Source organism: Bubalus kerabau, chromosome 12 (genome assembly GCF_029407905.1).
Source record: "Bubalus kerabau isolate K-KA32 ecotype Philippines breed swamp buffalo chromosome 12, PCC_UOA_SB_1v2, whole genome shotgun sequence".
Classification (NCBI taxonomy): Eukaryota; Metazoa; Chordata; class Mammalia; order Artiodactyla; family Bovidae; genus Bubalus; species Bubalus kerabau.
Genome location: NC_073635.1, coordinates 13169434 through 13189320, shown reverse-complemented (window position 1 = coordinate 13189320; position 19887 = coordinate 13169434). Strand labels below are relative to the sequence as shown.

The 19887-nt window shown below is 37.5% G+C and overlaps 1 protein-coding gene across 6 annotated transcripts in view; it reads right to left on the bottom strand.

The window, feature by feature from the left end:
- Positions 1 to 19887, bottom strand: part of AKAP11 (A-kinase anchoring protein 11) — a 53044-nt gene that overhangs the window by 23460 nt on the left and 9697 nt on the right. For all 6 annotated transcript variants that reach the window (XM_055541981.1, XM_055541982.1, XM_055541983.1 and 3 more), the window contains exons 2-6: positions 16381 to 16490; positions 10288 to 10404; positions 7395 to 7442; positions 5747 to 5881; positions 652 to 916 (exon numbers count right to left, since the gene is read on the bottom strand). In XM_055541981.1, coding sequence (XP_055397956.1) covers positions 652 to 916; positions 5747 to 5881; positions 7395 to 7442; positions 10288 to 10404; positions 16381 to 16440 — 625 coding nt within the window. In that variant the 5' untranslated portion in view covers positions 16441 to 16490. The remainder of the gene's footprint in view (positions 1 to 651; positions 917 to 5746; positions 5882 to 7394; positions 7443 to 10287; positions 10405 to 16380; positions 16491 to 19887) is intronic.

The following is a 19887-nucleotide window of genomic DNA, read 5'->3' as shown; positions in this document are numbered from 1 at the left end:
TGTACTTAAGAGCAAGTATTCAGTTCAGTTGCTCAGTCGTGTTCCAACTCTTTGCGACCCAATGAACCATAGCACGCCAGGACTCCCTGTCCATCACCAACTCCCGGAGTCCACCCAAACCCATGTCCACTGCGTCAGTGATGCCATCCAACCATCTCATCCTCTGGTGTCCCCTTCTCCTCCTGCCCCTAATCTTTCCCAGCATCAGGGTCTTTTCCAATGAGTCAACTCTTTGCATCAGATGGCCAAAGTATTGGAGTTTACCCATTACTAAAATATTCTCATTCTACCCCACATTTAGGAATACCTGGTATAAGGAATATCTAGCACGTTGCCACATGTTAGAAACACTAATATTTAGGTGACCCTGACAGCTAACTCAAGTCTGAACTTAGGCATTTTTAAGAGAAACAGTGTCTGAACAGTACAACCTAATAAAAGAAAGAGCAAAACTAAAAACCAGGTAACAATGACCTTAAAAGACACAAGAAAGTTAATTCCTCAATCAGACAAAAAAAAAGGTATCAATGCTTTAATTTGAACAAATTTCAAAATAAATGTCAACTGAACAAGTCTGTCTTAAAACTTTTAAAACTGAACTTTAAACCTTAATTCTCTATTTCAAGAAAAAAGATCTAGCAAAGAACAAACCATCATTATATGGCTTTGAAGTCTCTTCCTCGTCTAAGTGCTCAAAAGCAGTGACAAAGTCATCTTCGATGGAAGATACAGACTGGTTAGTATCATCGTCGTCTTCATTGGTGGCCTCAAGTTGGTGCTTGTGATGCAAATATGTGTCCAGGGTGTACCTTATGCCGGTAGCATATTTACTTAGGAGACTAAAAATAAAATCAATTTTAAGTCTTGGTAATGTAGGTGACACTCTCATGACACAAAGCATTCCAGGATGTTGACTCTGGGAAAAGATAAAAGATGATAACAATTTTAATTTCAAAATATACTATACTTACAAGACACATTACCTGGAAATAAAGCCCAGAAATAACACGATACCATTTTAAAAGAAAAAAAAAAGAAACACATGCATCCTAAAAGGCTGCCTGATTTTGTAATGTTTAATTATTTTCTTCATTCTTTCTTCACAACACTTCTCACTTTCCAGTGTCTTCTCCCACCTTTCTCTTATCCAGGTATTCAAATTCTACCTATTACGTCTCTTTAAATGTCAAAAGAACTTGCCATCCATTTCTGTGACAATGATGCTTTCCTGTTACTATACAGCCCTGTGCTTTTTCTTAATCATTCACCTGGTTCACTAACTATATTATTAACTGCTTAAGGACAGGAACTAGGTCTTAGTCTTCCCGTATCCCATTTTCCTGCAGCTTTCAGCATGATAATACATTCTCTTCTATCATAAAAGAACTGTCCCTTCCTTTCTCCTAAATTCCCCTAGTATTTCAATTTCCAAGGTTTATAGCTTTGATTAAAAATAAAAAGCCAACTGAACTTTCCCATACATATTATTTTAAAAGACAGATGTTGACAAATGACTTGTTCAAAAGGCTAGAAATGAGATAAAATAGTTGATCACCTCTTCTCGTAAATAAAACAAAGTAAATATAAATGAAGAATCTAATGAAGGAAATGAGCACAGTTCTACTTTTATCTGTAAATCTCATAAAAAACACAGTAGTCTATAACACTTGAAGGAATAAGTAACCTAAATTTAAACCTACTGATTCAATTTTTAGGAGGGAAAATATGCAATGCATTTTTGTTTGGTGCATTATCAATAAATTAACACTTAGTAAAGAACTAAATGTTCAATGTTATGATACTAGTGACCTCACTGAAAGGTGACATTTTTGCTTATAAATAAATAAAGAACACATCTTCAGGTACTGATTCAACATGAAATTTTTTAAACCAGAAAATGAGTTAAAGTATATTCTTTAAAAGATACAGCTCAATATTTACATAAATTTGGAGTTGGAAAGAAGAGGGAAAATTTTATATGACTTACACACAGGTAAAAATTCAAGAAATCCAGAAATAATCAATTTTCAGAAAAAAGTTAGTATGTCTTACATACAACTTATGGAGCTTCACACATGGAAAATCTAATTTAAAGCTATGACCAAAATTATTTTACCCTTCAGTGATTTCAAAGATTCATGAGTTCGATTTCTTATGAACTGTATTTCCTTGAGATGGTATTAAACAAAAAGAAACTTCACCCAAGCATTTTAAAGTTTAATGCTCTAAATTAACCCCTTCATGGACTGCAGCCTGTTGTGGCAAAGTGGCTTATGTAACTCAATGAAGCTATGAGCCATGCCATGCTGGGCCACCCAAGACAGACAGGTCATAGTTGAAAGTTCTGACAAAATGTGGCCCACTGGAGGAGGGAATGGCAACCTACTCCAATAATCTTGCCTGGAGAACCCAGCAACACTATAAAAAAGGAAAAAGTTATGACACCAGAAGATGAGCCTGCCCAGGTCGGAAGGTGTCCAATATGTTACTGGGGTACAGGAGAGGGCAACTACAAATAGCTCCAGAAAGAATGAAGACCAGGGGCCAAAGTAGAAACATGCTCAGTTTTGGATGTGTCTAGTGGTGAAAGTGAAGTCAGATATATAGAGAACAATACTGCATAGGAACCTGAAATGTAGGTGCATGAATCAAGGTAAATTGGATGTGGTCAAACAGGAGATGGCAAGATTGAACATCAACATCTTAGGAATCAGTCAACTAAAATAGACAGGAATTGGCGAATTTAATTCAGATGACCATTGTATCTACTACATGGGAAAGAATTCCTTAGAAGAAATGGAGTAACCCTCATAGTCAATGAAAGAGTTCGAAATGCAGTAACTGGATGCAACCTCAAAGATGACCGAATGACTTTGGTTCGCTTCCAAGGCACACCATTCAACATCACAGTAATCCAAGTCTACGCCCCAACCATTAATGCCAAAGAAGCTGAAATTCACTGGTTCTATGAAGACCTACAAGACCTTCTAGAACTGTCACCAAAAAAAAGATGTCCTTTCCATCATAGGGGATTGGAATACAAAAGTAGCAAGTCAAGAGATACCCAGAGTAGAGTAACAGCCAAGTTTGGCCTTGGGAGTACAAAACAAAGCAGGGCAAAGTCTAACGGAGCTCTATCAAGAGAACATGCTGGTCACAGCAAGCACCCTTTTCCAACAACCCAAGAGACAACTCTACACATGGACATCACCAAATGGTCAATACCAAAATCGGATTGCTTATGTTCTCTGCAGCCAAAGATGGAGAAGCTCTATAGTCAGCAAAAGCAAAACATGGAGCTGACTATGGCTCAGATCATCAGCTCCTTATTGAAAAATTCAGGCTTAAACTGAAGAATGTAGGGAAAAGCACTAGACCATTCAGTGGTTCAAATCAAAACCATTTTGATTTGATTCAGTGAACCAAATCCCTTATGATTAAACAGTGGAGGTGATCAATAGATTCAAGGGATTAGATCTGGTAGAGAAAGTGCCTGAAGAACTACAGAAGGAGATTTTTAACACTGTACAGGAGGCAGTAACAAAAACTATCCCAAAGAAAAAGAAATGCAAGAAGGCACAGTGGTTGTCTGAGGAGGCTTTACAAATAGTTGAGCAAGGAAGAGAAGCAAAAAGCAAAGAAGAAAGGGAAATACATACCCAACTGAAAGCACAGTTCCAGAGCATAGCAAGGAGAGATAAGAAGGCCTTAAATGAACAATGCAAAGAAACGGAAGAAAACAACAGAACCAGAAAGACTAAAGATCTCTTCCAGAAAACTGAAGATACTAAGCAAACATTTCAAGGAAGGACACAAAAAAGGACAGAAATGGTATGGACTTAATAGCAGCAGAAGATATTAAGAAGAGGTGGCAAGAACACACAGAAGAACTATACAGAAGAGATCTTAATGACCCAGATAATCACAATGGTGTGATCACTCACCTAGAGTCAGACATCCTGGACTGTGAAGTCAAGTGGGCCTTAGGTAGCATTTCTATGAATAAAACTGGTGGAGGTGATGGAATTCCAGCTGAACTGTTTCAAATCTGAAAGATGATGCTATGGAAGTGCTATACTCAATATGCCAGCAAATTTGGAAAATGCAGCAGTGGCCATAAGACTGGAAAAGGTCAGTTTTCATTCCAATTCCAAAGAAGGGCAATGCCAAAGAATGTTCAAACACCAGATAATTGCACTCATTTCACATGCTAGTAAGGTTATGCTCAAAATCCTTCAAGCTAGGCCTCAGCAACACATGAACTGAGAATTTCAAAATGTACAAGCTGGATTTAGAAAAGGCAGAGGAACATGAGATCAAACTGCCAACATTCGTTGGATCATGGAGAAACCAAGGAAATTCCAGAAAAATATCTACTTCTGCTTCACTGACTACACTAAAGCCTTTGACTGCGTGGATCACAACAAACTGTGGAAAATTCTTAAAGAGATGGGAGTACCAGACTACCTTACTTGTCTCCTGAGAAACCTGTATGCAGGTCAAGAAGTAAAAGAACCAGACAAGGAATAAGTGATTGGTGCAAAACTGTCAAAGGAATACGTCAAGGCTGCATATTGACACCCTGCTTATTTAACTTATATGCATAGTACATTATGCCAAATTCCAGGCTGGATGAATCACAAGCTGGAATTAAGATTGTTAGGAGAAATATCAACAACCTCAATGTGCAGATAATACCACTTTAATAGCAGAAAATGAAAAGCAACTAAAGAAAAGAGTCTCTTGCGTGGGTGCTAAGTCTCAGTTGTGTCCGACTCTTTGCAACTATGGACTGTAGCCCGCCAGGCTCCTATGTCCATGGGATTCTCCAGGCAAGAACATTGGAGTGGACTGCCATGCCCTCCTCCATGGGAGCTTCCCATGCGGGATTGAACCAGAGTCTCTTGTCTCCCGCGTTGACAAGCGGGTTCTTCACCACTATCACCACCTGGCAAACCCAAAAGATGGTCAAAGTAGAGAGTGAAAAAGCTGGCTTAAAACTCAACAATGGAAAAAAAACTCATGGCATCTGGTCCCATCACTTGACAGCAAATAGAAAGCGAAAAGGTGGAAGCAGTGACAGATTTTATTTTCTTGGGTCCAAAATCACTGCAGATGGTGACTGCAGGCATCAAATTAAAAGATGCTTGCTCCCTGGAAGGAAAGCAATGACCAACCTAAACAGCATATTAAAAAGCAGAGATAGTACTTGGCTGACAAAGGCCTATACAGTTAAAGCTATGGTTTTTCCAGTAGTCATATACAGGTGTGAGAGTTGGACCATAAAGAAAGCTGAGCACTGAAGAACTGATGCTTTCTAATTTGGTGCTGGAGAAGACTCTTGAGAGTCTCTCAGACAGCAAGGAGATCAAACCAGTCAGTCCTAAAGAAAATCAACCCTGAATATTCACTGGAAGGACTGATGCTAAAGCTGAAGCTCTAATACTCTGGCCATGTGATATGAAGAGCTGACTCAATGGAAAAGACCCTGATGCTGGGAAAGATTTAAGGCAAAAGGAGAAGCGGGAGGCAGAGGACTAGATGGTTAGACAGCATCACCAACTCAATGGACATGAATATGAGCAAACTCCGGGAGATCATGGAGGACAGAAGAGTCTGACATGCTGCAATCCATGGGGTTGCAAAGATTCGGACAGGACTGAGAGAGTGAACTACAACGCTAAATTAAAAGTCATTTATAAAATGTGCCAACAAAAACTCATTAGAAATAAGATATAAAAGTTACCTGGTTTAGAGGATCACTGTTTATATCTGATGATTTATTTATATCCTTCATACAAATAATTTCATTTTCATTTAGACTGCAGAAGTGCAGTGAGTTCAGAAGATCTGGGAGTTCCAAAGAAACTGCAGCCAAATCCTAATGTAAAGCAATAACACAATAAATAACACTGTAGCATAACACTTTAAGTCCCTTATATTGTGGCCCTGAACTAAAATCATAAAGTCTACTTGTTATTGTTGTTTAGTTGCTCAATCATGTCCGACCCTTTGCAGCCCCGTGGACTGCAGCACGCTAAAGTCTACTAGTTAGTAAACTTTCCAGTTCATAATAGCTAACACTTGCAGTTTATTGACCACCATGTATTGTTTAGAAACTCAAAAATAAAATGTACGAAAATATTTTAAAATTGACAATTTTTGTAGCATTTTAAACATAATGATACCAAACTGTAACAAGATTTCACATGGTACCTCACACATCAACAACAACGAGGCATTTAATAGTTTTCAGCAGCAAATGTCAAATCTGGAGTCCTCAAGTTTAACCATGAAATGTCTCAAATGGGATTCTTGCTTTTACACTTCTTTGGCGGTTAAATTACATATTTGTATAATCCAAGTCTATTTTTCTGCCTTTCCTCCCTTTAGTGAAAATTTTATGAAGATGTAAAGAAAAATGCCTGTTTTTCTTTCCATTTGCCCCTTTTATGTAACTGTTTGGCCCAGTGCAAGAATTATTACCATCTCTGACCATTCATACAGTACTTTCCTTCGTAAACATGGTTTTATCAGTCATTTTAAAGAGGAAGTGGAGTATGAAAGAAATAACTTTGGATTCATCTTTTCAGCCTTACGCTCTCGCAACTATATCTTCTCTTGTGCCCTCTGTCTAAACTATTTCCTTCAGGTAAGGGCACAATCAAGACACACAGCAGAGGTTTCTTTTCTCATCACCAGAGACGCATTACCTTTGCAAACAATGCAGTGCTAGTGCTGCTGCTTCTGCCAGGTGTTTTACGGACACAAAAGGAAACACGACAAGCACAAGTTTTAAGAAGCAGTACAAGGTGGAAAAGAAAGTACCCCTATCACATCTACCCGGGCTTCCACTCCTCTTCACCTAAGTGTGCAGCTTTGCTTGGCTGATCCTAATCTCAACTGTCAGTGCCTCTATGAACACCTGCCTAAATCAAACAGGCTACAATTTTTACACTGGTTCTTATTTTTTACAAACATACTCTTACTTTAACAAATTTAACTCTTTTCTCAATAAAAAACATAAGAATATGACTGTTGAAGTTAGATTATAAAAACCATTGAAATAAAAAATAAATCTTCCATTCTACATTATGACAGATGCAGGAAAAGTTAGCCTGTGGTTTGCAACCTTCTCAGATAAATGACTTTTGTGGTCCCCTGACCTAAAACTGCTTTCCGTAACAGAAACACTCAGTGAAAACACTAAAAGTGAAAATGTCGAGGACACACTCAAAAGTTGACCTCAAAATGTCATCTTTTAACTTTAAATAGGAATGATAACAGAAGAGTTTAATGTAACTTTAAGGCTAATGAGGCAAATTTTACATGCTCTCAAAATTTGTTTCAAATAATCTCTCATGTCCCTTTCCAGTTCAATAAATCGACCATACCTGTATATGAGCAGCATCTGTTTCTTCATTAAAACCTAGAAATGTGACCTGAATAAAAAAGGAATAAAGGTCCATTAAAATTTTTAAGTCTTGTCTCAATTAGATTGTTGACAGAGCTGAGAAACAGAAAGCAAAGCACACAATGCATTAAAATGCTACTGCAAGATGATTAATTTTTTCAAAGATGATCACAAAGGTTTTTCACCAAAAGTCTGGCTCCAATTGGGGTTCCCAAACCTCTCCCACACCCACTCATTAGCAAATTCAATCCTCACCCTCAAACATAAAGCACATGTCTCTTCTCTCCACAGCCTCTGTGGCCACTTCTCCCCGACATGACCCCAGTCCTCTCCTACCTGCCTCAGGAATCATCCTGTCATTTCCCTGTCAAAACCTTTCCAAGCTTCTCAATGCAGAGTCCTAATGGAGGTCCCAAGGCTCCGGCTTAGCTGGTGGCTTCAACTTTCCCTCACCTTCATTCAAACACATGGGCCCCCTCGCTGGGTCCAAGACACGCCTGATTGTTCCTGCCTAAGGGCTTCAGAGTGGAGCCTTCAACCCAGACCCCTATTCCTTGGATGTTTACCTGTCTAGCTGCTTCTTGTTCTTCTAGTTCCAACCTAAATGTCATCTCCACAGAGAGGCTTTCCCTGGGAACCTCCCAAGGTACCTCCTGACTGACTCTCTGTGATATCACATTTATTTCCTTCAATACCTTTACATGGAGATTTCTCTACAAAAGTTTATAGAAATTAAATTTTTAAAGACAATCTAATGGTCTGAAGAAATGTCACATTATTAAGCAAAAAGGACAAATTATAGAAAAATGATATAGACTATATTACACAATTTCAACCTTATTTTTAAAAATATACACCAGGAAAATAATTCTGGAAGTTAATATACCAAATTATAAGGAGGGATTAACTTTTAATGATGGAATTATAAGTGATCTTATTTTTCTCTACTTCTCCCCCCTATGGTTTTTTCTTTCCTCACTTACAGGATTAATGACATTTTTTTTTAATACTTTCAGTATTTCTTATTTTTCTATATGGAATATGTACAGTTTTGTAACCTGAATAACATTACTTTAAAAATTTATATTTCCTTGTCTTTGACATCATAAGAAGAAATTTTGACTGCTTGAAGCTAGACTAGTAACTGTCCACCAAGTAAGTTCTATGACTAAAAATATGAAATAAGTGGCAACAATATAGATAATCAATTCTCAAGAATTAATGGAAAACAGCATAGTTAAAATACAAAGCAACACTCAATATACTTTTGACATCTTTCTGATGACTCAAAAGCAAGTCAGAATCTTAAGATTGTTGCAGAATCTTTATTCTCATTAATTATGAGTACTGCCTTCACAGAAATGTTACAGTTAACTTCCAGGTGTCCAGGTAAAGTCATTAACCTGTAGGAACCTGTCTCCTTACATATAAATCTTAAGGCAACACAACTCCTCTCCTACGGTTGTGAGGGTTAATAAGAGAATGTGGAGGAAAGTGCCCAGCATATCACAGGCCCTCAACAACAAAGAGACACTCAAATAACAAGCTTCCTTTCTTCAACAAAGATACTTGGCAAATATATATGCCCTAACATGAGACAGAAATTCCTTCTATTCTTTTAAGCTTCCTTTTACTGAATACAAGAGAGAAAATGAGCTGGCATGGAGGTCTGAAGGTGCCAGCAGAGTGCTGCATTTCGCAGTGCTTAAGGAATGTGGGCTCAGAGGGTCACTGAGTAAACCACTGGAGAGAGGCGGCTGGGACCCCGGTTGAGGGCAGAGGACACAGAAGACCTGTCATGCCTGGCAACAGCTGAGGAGATCAGGAGAGTCTTGGCTCGACTAAAATAAAACAATAAGGGATAACAAACAGGAAAACAGCCAAGAGCCAGAGAACCGAGCTCACACAAAAAGAAGAGGCTCGGGTCAGAAGCCACTGCAGGCCTGAAAGCTGTGCTCACCATCCTGTGCAGCTACTTCAAACAGTTTCTCAAGGAATATGAAAGAAAACCATACCCAAAATAATAACCAATATTTTTATTAGAACCCTGATTTCAAAAAAGAATCTTTAATCAACATATTTATCAGTTTTGAGCTTCAATGACCCCAATATCCTGTCACTCTTCTTTGGTAAATAAATGTATAGATGGACTATGGTTATATATTGTAGAAAAAAACTTTACCCCTTTTAATAGTAATAAATTCAAACAAAGATTGGAAACATCGATGCAACAGAGAAAAAGGTAAGCAAGTAGTATATCATATCCTTAAGTGGCAAATATCTTACTTCAAAATAAATATATCACTATTTCATTTTTGAATCAAAGCACTGAAATTAAACAACCAATAAATGAGTATTAGAAATAAGTATATATTTTGTTTCAGAGTAGAAAATTTCAGAATGTAAGTCCCAATTACTGAACATAGTAGAAATCATCTAATACACAGCTGTGTGTCTGATGAGTGGTCAGTAATGTCTGTGCACTGAATTAAATGTGTGCATTATAATACACTAAGATGACTATGGCTGTGTGTGCGTGCTAAATTGCTTCAGGTGTGTGGGATTCTTTGCGATCCCATGGACTGTAGCCTGCCAGGCTCCTCTGTCTAGGATTTTCCAGGCAAGAATACTGGAGTGGGTTGCCAAGCCCTCCTCCAGAGATCTTCCTGACCCAGGGATAGAACTCGCATCTCTTACGTCTCTTGAACTGGCAGGCAGGTTCTTTTAGCAGGTACTTAAAACAGGTACTTCTCACACATGAATTAACGTGCAGAGATTTTAGGCATTTAAAAACAGACCACGTAGTTCTACAAAGATACATGAAAATACACTGTGCTGTATTAGAAAAGGGTATAGAGAGTAATCCGTCAAACCTCAGTCAAATTGGCATGTTCATCCTGCTTCAAACAGTCCTCGGCTGATACACTGCATAGTTCCTTCTCGCTCTGCAATAAAGACTTCACAGACTGGAACACATCTTCATTGAAGCTCTGAAAACAAAAGATACTCTTACTTTACTTAATTCTAAGACAATGTAAAAGAACCTGGTGATGGATTAAATGGAGAGTCCGTAACTTTCCAAAGAATATTCAGTGGGCACCTTTTGATGTAACAGAACTCAACTCAACTGAGAGAAAGAAAGAACAAAAGGCTGAAGCAGAACTCCACATGCTCAACACACAACAGCCCCAGGCTCTCAACCTAGAGAGTCGTGAGGCCCTCAGCCAGGCCCTCTCCCTTCCACCCTGCACTGACACCTAGCAGATCGCACACCTGATTTCCAAGTCACTGGCAGAACAGAAGAAACAATTCATAAGATGATGATGGGGGGGCTTACAGTAAGGTATGCTAACAATGTGATTAATTTCATAGCGAAGTTGGGGATGGAAAAATCAAAAAGGTAAGAACCCAAAATAAGGCTTTTCAGGGTTCTTAAAGCAGCAGTATGATGAAAGAGGGAAGGCATTCCAGATTTGAAAGAAAAGGATGTCATAAGTGCAATGAAACAGAGGAGGAGGAAAATTTCATAAATGAATATTATAGTTGGATATAAAGAGAACATTAATTTCTCTCTACCTTATTCCCCTTCTGATTTGTTGATCTGCTATTTTGGCAAAAATGTCCTTATTCCCTAATGTTCCCCTGTAGAAATCCTACGTATTCCAAGACCTGTGAAGATTTCCCATCCCTTAGTCGTAATAAAGCTCTCCCAAACTTCCTACTGTATTGTTTGCACATTAAGATCATTTAATCTATACCACAATGTATTATAATTACTGCTTTTGTATGTATGTCTTTCCTACCTGTTAATCCAAATTACTGAAGTAATTGTCCTTTACTCAATCTATTACCCCAGATTTCAGTACCTCACTCAATCTATTACCCCAGATTTCAGTACCTCACATACAATATGAACTCAAAGAGAAAAGATGCAAATATGAAATCAAAGCAATTAACAAAAAAAATATAATGTTAAATCTGAACTTTCAATATGAACTCAGGGCTCTTTAAACATATGTACTACATTTTTTCCATTGATAGATCATAGAATCAATGACCCTTAAAAGCAATGAGCAAATCCAGCACACAAATTCCTGGAATGGTATTTACCATTCACCAATTAAATACCATTCACCAATTAAAAGAACTAGAAGTTCTCTGAGTGAAGGAATTCCAGGTCTGAGGTGGAAACTTATGAAGTGCAGCTGAACATCTTACTGTGACACAATGGAAGAAAGTGTCTCAAAAGAACACAGAAGCTTGAAGAACATTTGAAGGAATTCCAATTGGCCAAATATGGGATAATCTAAGCATCAAAAGAATACAGATGGTAATGGAGTACGACAGCTGAGTTTTAAAAGAAACTACCAGTCCATTAAAAGAGACAGATAAAAGGGTAGGGGTTGGAGGACTGTGCTACCTTACCTTAGAAGGCTGGCTAACAAATATGAACAGAATGACAAAATTTAAAAATTCCATTTGTAACTCCCAATATAACTACTGATTCAGGAAAGGACTATCAATGTATCCTAATCTACCAGATTAAAAGCTACTGGGGAATAAGATAGTGTTTTGCCACATCACTCTATAGATTACTTATTAACAGTATTAATTACAAAGGGATTATGTGTCTTTATGCTGCAGATAACTGGTGGTTTATCAGAGTTAAGGTAGTTAAGGGTAACTAACTATCTGGTCAAGCCTGGCCTTAAAAAGATGCACCTTCTGATCTGAAACACTAGAATGACCATGACATGATCCGTGAGGTGTTCCTACTGAACCTAACCACAGGGAAAAACAAGTGAACTCAGAATATGAAGATGTTCTACAAGATAAGTGCTACAAACTCTTCCAAAGATTTGCCATCATGAGAAAAGAATTTAGACCAGAGATGGAGCCGACGGGGGTGGGGAGATCAAAAAGATACAATACCTAAATAGAGAATGTCAACCTTACTTGACTCCTAGATGAGAGGCAAGGGGAAAATCACAAGGATACTGAGACAACTGGGGAAATTTATGCATGGATTGCACGTTAAGACTGTGCTACTGAATTAATGATTTTCTGAAGGACAGTAATAATGCTGAGGTTCTTAAGAGAAGCATGCTGGCATAGGAAGACGAGAAGTAAAATAATGTCTGTAGCCTACTCTCATTTGGTTTCAAAAGGGAAGTGTGTATGTACATATATACACACGCAGATAGAATGGGTTTGGTAAAATGTTAACAGGGTGAATCTAAGTGAAGAGTGGATGTGGTGTTCATTGTACTGCTTTTCCCCCCAATATTTGAATATTCAAAATTTTAAATGATTCTTCTTTCACTAATGAGTGGAAATTTTCAGGCTAAATTATGAACATGAACTTAAAAAAGGAAAAAATATGAAATGTGCAATCTGAACATAAGCAATCAACATAAACTCCTGATAGTAAAAGAACAACAGTCACAGTTAGTACCCAGATCTTGATTTCTAAAATCAAAAGGTTCTGTGGAGAAAGAGCCCATTCCAGGTCTGAGGAAGGTAAAGCAGAAACAGGGTCAGTCTTATACTAGAAAGCAAGGAAGCAATTAAAGAATTATAAGCCTGAGACAAAAGGACTTTGGCATTGCCTGACGGGGCTTATACGGACCAAGTCTGGGGCAATCTGAGCAACTTAAATAAATGAGTGAATAAATAAATAAATGATTGCAAATAAATAAAAGAAAGAAAACATAGTTATTTTAAAATCAATGCTTCCAGAGCAACACAAATAAATTTAAACTACTAGCATCCATGTAAGGTGACTATTCCACCAAATCATTCATCTGAAAATTGATAATCACCATTTTGCAACTTTCAGGAACTAGATGCAGGAAAGGACCATCAAGGGATGCCAAAAGTGTTAATGAAAGTTGAAAAAAAAAGATGCTTGCACACCACCAAGTATCATCCCATAGATTATTTGCTAACTAAAAAACAGACACTTTTAAAATGGACAACAGTTACTACCCTAATCAACTGATCGATTCTAGCAACACTAATCATTAGGAAAACCTGCAATTTTGTCTTCTCACTACCCTTTAGTATCCTGGCTAAAAATTTTTAACTTGAATCTAAGTTAAGCCTTTACACCTAACTTCTAGTTTATATGAAATATATAGAGAGGGGAGAAGAATAAGTTAAACAGCACTGTGAGAAAACCACCAGACAAATGCAGAATGTGGAACACTGTACAAGAAACTGGCCTGGCCCATTCAACCAGTCAGTCTTGAATTTAAAAACAGAGAAAAAGAAGAGAAGCTCTTTCAGAACCACTCCTCAAAAACATGAGTCATAACCATCAAATGCAATTAGCTCAAATGCAATAGGAGCCTACATTGAACCCAAAATGGAAGTGGGGTGGATGACGGCCTATAAAAAACATTTTCAGAGTAATAAAGGAAATCTGAGTATGGCTGGGTATTAGATATAAGGGATTATATTTAATTTTCTTGAATGTGATCATGTTTGGAGTGATGAAACATCAAGAATGTTAACTTTTACAAGGATTTACTGTATAGCACAGGGAACTATATTCAACATCTTGTGATAACCTATAATGGAAAAGAATCTGAAGCTCTACACCTCAAATTAACACAATATTGTAAATCAATTATAGTTTTAAAAAAATAAAGACCATTAATTTTCAAATGGTTCTGCCAAAAATTAAATACACACAGAAATAAAACAAAAATATTAAGTGCTGAATAGGGGTGGTTGGTATGTAGGTTAACATATGGGTGTACTATAGTTTCTCTATATGCTTGAAATTTTCATAATAAAATGTTAGAAAAAATTAATGAAATAGAAAGTGCAGTTCTTTCTGGTTCTCATAGTCCTTGATTCCCAATAAATATTCAAAGTATCTCTTTATCTTTAATGCAAAGTAAGGTGAAATCTAGAAAATCTGAGTATACATTTCCAATTTCCACATTAGCCAACAGGGAAGTTTTTCCAGCTTATACACACACACACACACACACAGACCTTTTGAAATAAAAAATGTCAGAAGTTGTACTGTGCATGCAGAACACACATACAAAGAGTATGTAAGATTTAGATTCATATACTTCTATCTAAAAGGGTTTTCAAATATTCAAGAGAATTCAAACCAGAATTTTATCATATGTCTAATATAAACAATGGGCTGCTGCTGCTGCTGCTGCTGTGTCACTTCAGTCGTGTCCGATTCTGTGCGACCCCATAGATGGCAGCCCACCAAGCTCCGCCGTCCCTGGGATTCTCCAGGCAAGAACACTGGAGTGGGTTGCCATTTCCTTCTCCAATGCATGAAAGTGAGAAGTGAAAGTGAAGTCGCTCAGTCAAGTCCGACTCTTCACGACCCCATGGACTGCAGCCTACCAGGCTCCTCCATCCATGGGATTTTCAGGCAAGAGTACTGGAGTGGGTTGCTAAATAACAATATTAAATTAACAGTATGAAATTTTGGCTGTGGCTGAATACACTGGTGAATTCAAATTAAATAGGTAGGTAGTACAATGCTTGGAGTACATGGTCACTAACTCACTACTATATTTTCTGTATATGTGCATTTCTTAGTTCTAATATTAATTTAAAGCAATCAGTACAATTTAATTACTAATTTAAAGCTATGGATCCAATGGCTAATCTGAAAAAACTATACTATACCTATAGTTTACAAAAAGTAAAAACACAGAGAAAATAGTTTTTACTATGAAGCAAAGTTGCTCAGTCGTGTCCAACTCTTTGCAACCCCATGGACTATAGCCCAGCAGCCTCCTACATCCATGGGATTTTCCAGGCAAGAGTACTGGAGTGGGTTGCCATTTCCTTCTCCAGGGGATCTTCCTGACCCAGGGATAGAACCCAGGTTTCTTTTTTTCAAATTAAAAAGGGGACCTACTAAGTTTAAAAGTCCCTGAAAACACAAGGGGCATATTACTTAGAAATATAATTACTACAGAAACTAGCACAATATTATAAAGCAATTATCTTCCAATAAAAAATATAAAATAAATAAGTTTACTTTCTGTTTTCCAACTTTACAGGCACCTTTTTCGACAATCACTCTATTCCAGTTAGCAGTCAAACCCAAACATTTCTTAGATCTCTGAAGAAATGAATAGCTAAATGAAAAAGCAGGCCTAGCAGCTTTTAAGGACACTAACAATGAGAAGCTGGAAAGAAGATCTGCAGAGAAGACAAGAGCTACCATAAGAGAGGAGCAAGAAAAAGCTACAATGCAAGAAGTCAGAAACCATTTATCAAGCAAGGACTTGTCAACAGTGTCATATAATGTAAGAGATGAAGCTAAAAAAAGGTTTGACAAAGACTGCTAACCGTCCTCCAGTGTTCATTTTCCCTTTCATCAAGTGACACCCCCACAGTGTTAGTCAGGAAAAATGTCAAGAATGAAAGGGTAGCAAAATCATCACGAGAGGAAAAGAGAGAGGGTTCTTCCTCAGACTAGAAACCCGGAAGCATTAGGAATCGCATTTCATTTGCTCGCTCTTTATTTTCCACCTGCTACCTAGCCTAGGGCCAGGCATACTAGCAGCACTCAAGTTTATATCTGCTAAGTGAATCAGTGAACAGTAATATTTTGAGGTAAAGCTAAAGCTATGTAAGAAAAGTCACACCTGATGCTTTTATTGTGAAGAAGAAGAAAGAAAACTACTGAGAAGGAATAGGGAGAGATTTTGATCTTTGGGAAATAAAGTTTATTGTCTCCATGACTTCATATCACTATTTTCATATATCCCAATCTCTGCATTTTATCATTATTGATTTCAATAATTAAAATGCATTTAAAAACAGTAATATCAATTCCTTCTTGGCCTTTTGGCTAAGATCAAGTGTAAAAACAGTAATATAACACAGCTGCTTAAAAAGACTCTGACTTCAGAAAAAGGATCAACATTTTTATTAAAACGATCACTAAAAGAAATTTAATATAGTGAACTTACTTTTCTGACAGATGCTCTAGTTTTCATGTGATTGTTCCTGAAAGACTGGAAGGTCGCCATGACTATTCTGCTGTTGTATGTAATCAATGAAGAGTTAATCCACTAAAGACCTAAAGAAAAAATAGTAAAAGAAACTAATTTATTGATCTGAGTAATTCAGGCAAGCATTTTGTCCTAAAATAACTTCTTCAAATTCAGTCACTTAAGAAAAATGAAAACATAAACAAAAATTCTCAGACATAAAAATGTACTCAACAGTCTAACATGAATATTTGAATATTCATGAAAACTATGAATACTGGCACCTTAATGAGATCAAACTATTACAAAATGTTATTTTTAGGTTCAAAATTATTATATATTCAAAATTACCCACATCTAGTCAGTCTTAGCCCTTTTTAATTACAAATAATATCTGAAAGCCTTAGTAAGAAATATTTCAAAAACTTTAACAAAACCTAAAACACAGAATATCACAGAAAGAACCTCAACGTTCTTGTCTCCTAAAAGTGACTCTATTCCTACAGCAACCATGAATGCTCTAGATATTCTTATTTCTTGGGGAGAAAGGTTTAATAATATACAAATGAAAATATGAAATCTGTACATATCAGATAAAATCAGATAAAAACAAATCCCTTCTACACGGCTCTTAAGAGCATACCAATGACAAGAATTCAAAAACATCCAATTCAAATGATTAATACCACAGTATTTAAAACACACACACACACCCTCCTTGGTAGAAAACGCTAGAGCTCTGTCACTTTTTATCAATGCTTTAATGAAACACCTTTGAGAGCTTAAATCAACTTGAGTATTAACCACTGAATACCCACATTTGACCACAGTAACTTGTCCCTTCGTTCACAATCTATGGGCACCAGATGCTATGGATACAGGTATAGAAGGGGGCATATACAGCCCTTCTGGGTCAGAACCTTACAAGGAAAATGCTTTATTACTGTAAAGGGCAGGAGTGAGAACTGAATTCTAAATCCTTAATACTAAAAAAAAATCTGAATAGAGATTGAAGACATGCCTAATCAGTTTTAGTCAAATTGGTCTTCTCAAGAATTACCTAGTTGAAGTTTTCAAGACATTTGGTTGGTATTAATTTATACTATGAAGAGATTTATACACAAAACCAAACTTCAAACTAGTCCCCCACAGAACTGCAAAAAAAAAAGAAAAAAGAAAACCTAAATTATAGTGGAGCTCTAATTTTATATTCTTTTGCTACAAAGATAAAACTGAAGTATCAGCGCCTGCACACAAATGCACCTCACTTTAGGGATTCCTAGATTCTAATTTTTCCCAAAGAATTATATTATTTACTTCTTGGGGGGGCCACACATTTGGGGAGGCTATCAGCTCCCCAAATAGGGATCAAACCTGTGCCCTCTGCAGGAGTAGTGCAATCTTAACCACCGGACTGCCAGGGAAGTCCCAGAATTTAATTGTTTCAGACAAAGAATTTCTATTCTGAACTAAAATAAACTTCTATTCTGGTCTCTTTAACAATAAAATGTGATTAGTGACTGGAATTGAAGCAGAGTTGTCAGAAAGACAAGGAATGTCCAGATAGCACAAGATAAAGAGCGATACACTGGGATACAGAAAAGTAGCATTTGTATCCCCCTTGTGACGCTCACTAGCTCTGTTCCCTCTAGGCAAACTGCATTATCTCTGGATCTGTTTCCTCTATGTATATATCTGGGTGTATATGATATATGTTAACCTCGATGTATACTACCTTACTTACTGGACAAGTTTATTGTAAGAATCAAATAGAAATTTATAAGAGGCACTTCAAAAACTATAAACATAAGTAAAAGATTTACTTACAGACCAAAATGATTAAGAGGACCAAAATTCTCAAAACAAGGTATAAAGGTTTATGTAACCAAAGCAAAGAAATAATCTTTTTCTTTGTCCCAGTCCAAGACACTCTCCCTTCCCCCCCTCCCCACCCCGAGTTCTCTACAGCTACCAAAAACCCTCAGAGACAAGTGGACTTGCCTCAAACTTCACATAAAGCATATAAAATTAAGAGGCCAACACAAGGATGCGACAACAGTGAAACTCTAGCTCAGCTCCTGAGTAAACTGGCACCACCTTTCTGGAGCGCAATTTTGTAATGCATGCCAAAACCCTGAAAACACCCCTACACTCTGACACAGCCACTCCACTTCTGGGAATTCATCAAAGGAAAGAATGCCCCTGGAGCAGCCAGGGTTCTCAGGAGGGCTTAAGACACACCAACAGCTGTGCTAAAAGACTTCCTTGCACGTACCGTTCAATCCTTAGGACCGGCAGAATCCAGTTCTACAGTGAGAAAAACAGAGGTGAGCAAAGTTAACCACTCACCAGGCCCCCACAGTTAGCAGCAGAGGGCTGAGACGCAAATCCAGATCTTCAAACTCTAGCCCCCAGGCGCTTATCCTCCTCTCTACAGTGTACAGAGGCCTGAAAAGCTGTTCATCGCACTTTGTAATAGCAATAAGGACCACCCCAGATGTCAGAAACAGAAAGACTGAATGCCCGAGAGTGCCTTCCCACCATGACATGATGTCGGCCATGGTACACAATGTGCAAGGACAAACAACCAGCATGCAAAGCATCTCTACTTTCTCTGACCCCTAATCTTCCCCAAGAGATGGAGTTGCTAAGAGATGGTAATTGCTAAAAGCAATTAACTTTGCAGCTGCAGAATAAAGGCAACACGAGCGAAGATTAAACTTGAACTCAATGGTGGCGTCACCAAACATGAAACTGACCCATTACCTCACCAGAAGGTGGAGTCTGCAACAGGCCAAGCCCCCAAGGCAAGAAGCAGTCACAAGGCCTTCGGGGAAGGCCAGGGCCTCTGATACAACATCCGTATCTGACACCGTGTACTACCCCAGCTCACTACCTGAAATATTCCTGAATGGCAGACCTAAACAGGACAACCTTTTCAAAGCTGAGAACTAAACAATCCAGTATGAACCTACAAAGAATCATTAAAACACACACACACACGAGATACACTGAAGAAAGGGAAAAAAAACAAACTCCGAACATACTCATGCCACCCAAAACTCACATTATCTATTTTTAGAATTTAAGAAACTAGTTTTAATCCCACGTTTACACTCTGCTTCACTCACTGAAGAAAAATACTTACTGAATCCTACTCCATTACTTCTGTGTTTCACTTAAAACATAAGCAAAATATTAACCTTGCAGAGAAAAGAAATCTATCAAAGAATATCTATGAAACAGTCCATAACAGTGAATCCAGCATGAGATGGTATGACTCATACTTCTGATAAAGCAAAGAAACAAAAATCTCTTTAGAAAAGACACAAAGGCAGATAGAGGGAGAAAGAGTAACAGAGTAGGGTTCCTCACTCTTTCATAATTACAGAAGATGTACTTTTAAACAGATTTTACAAAAGGTGCAAAAATACAGTATTTTTCCCTGGAACATCTTTATGTTAGGATAATAAACTTTTCCCTTAA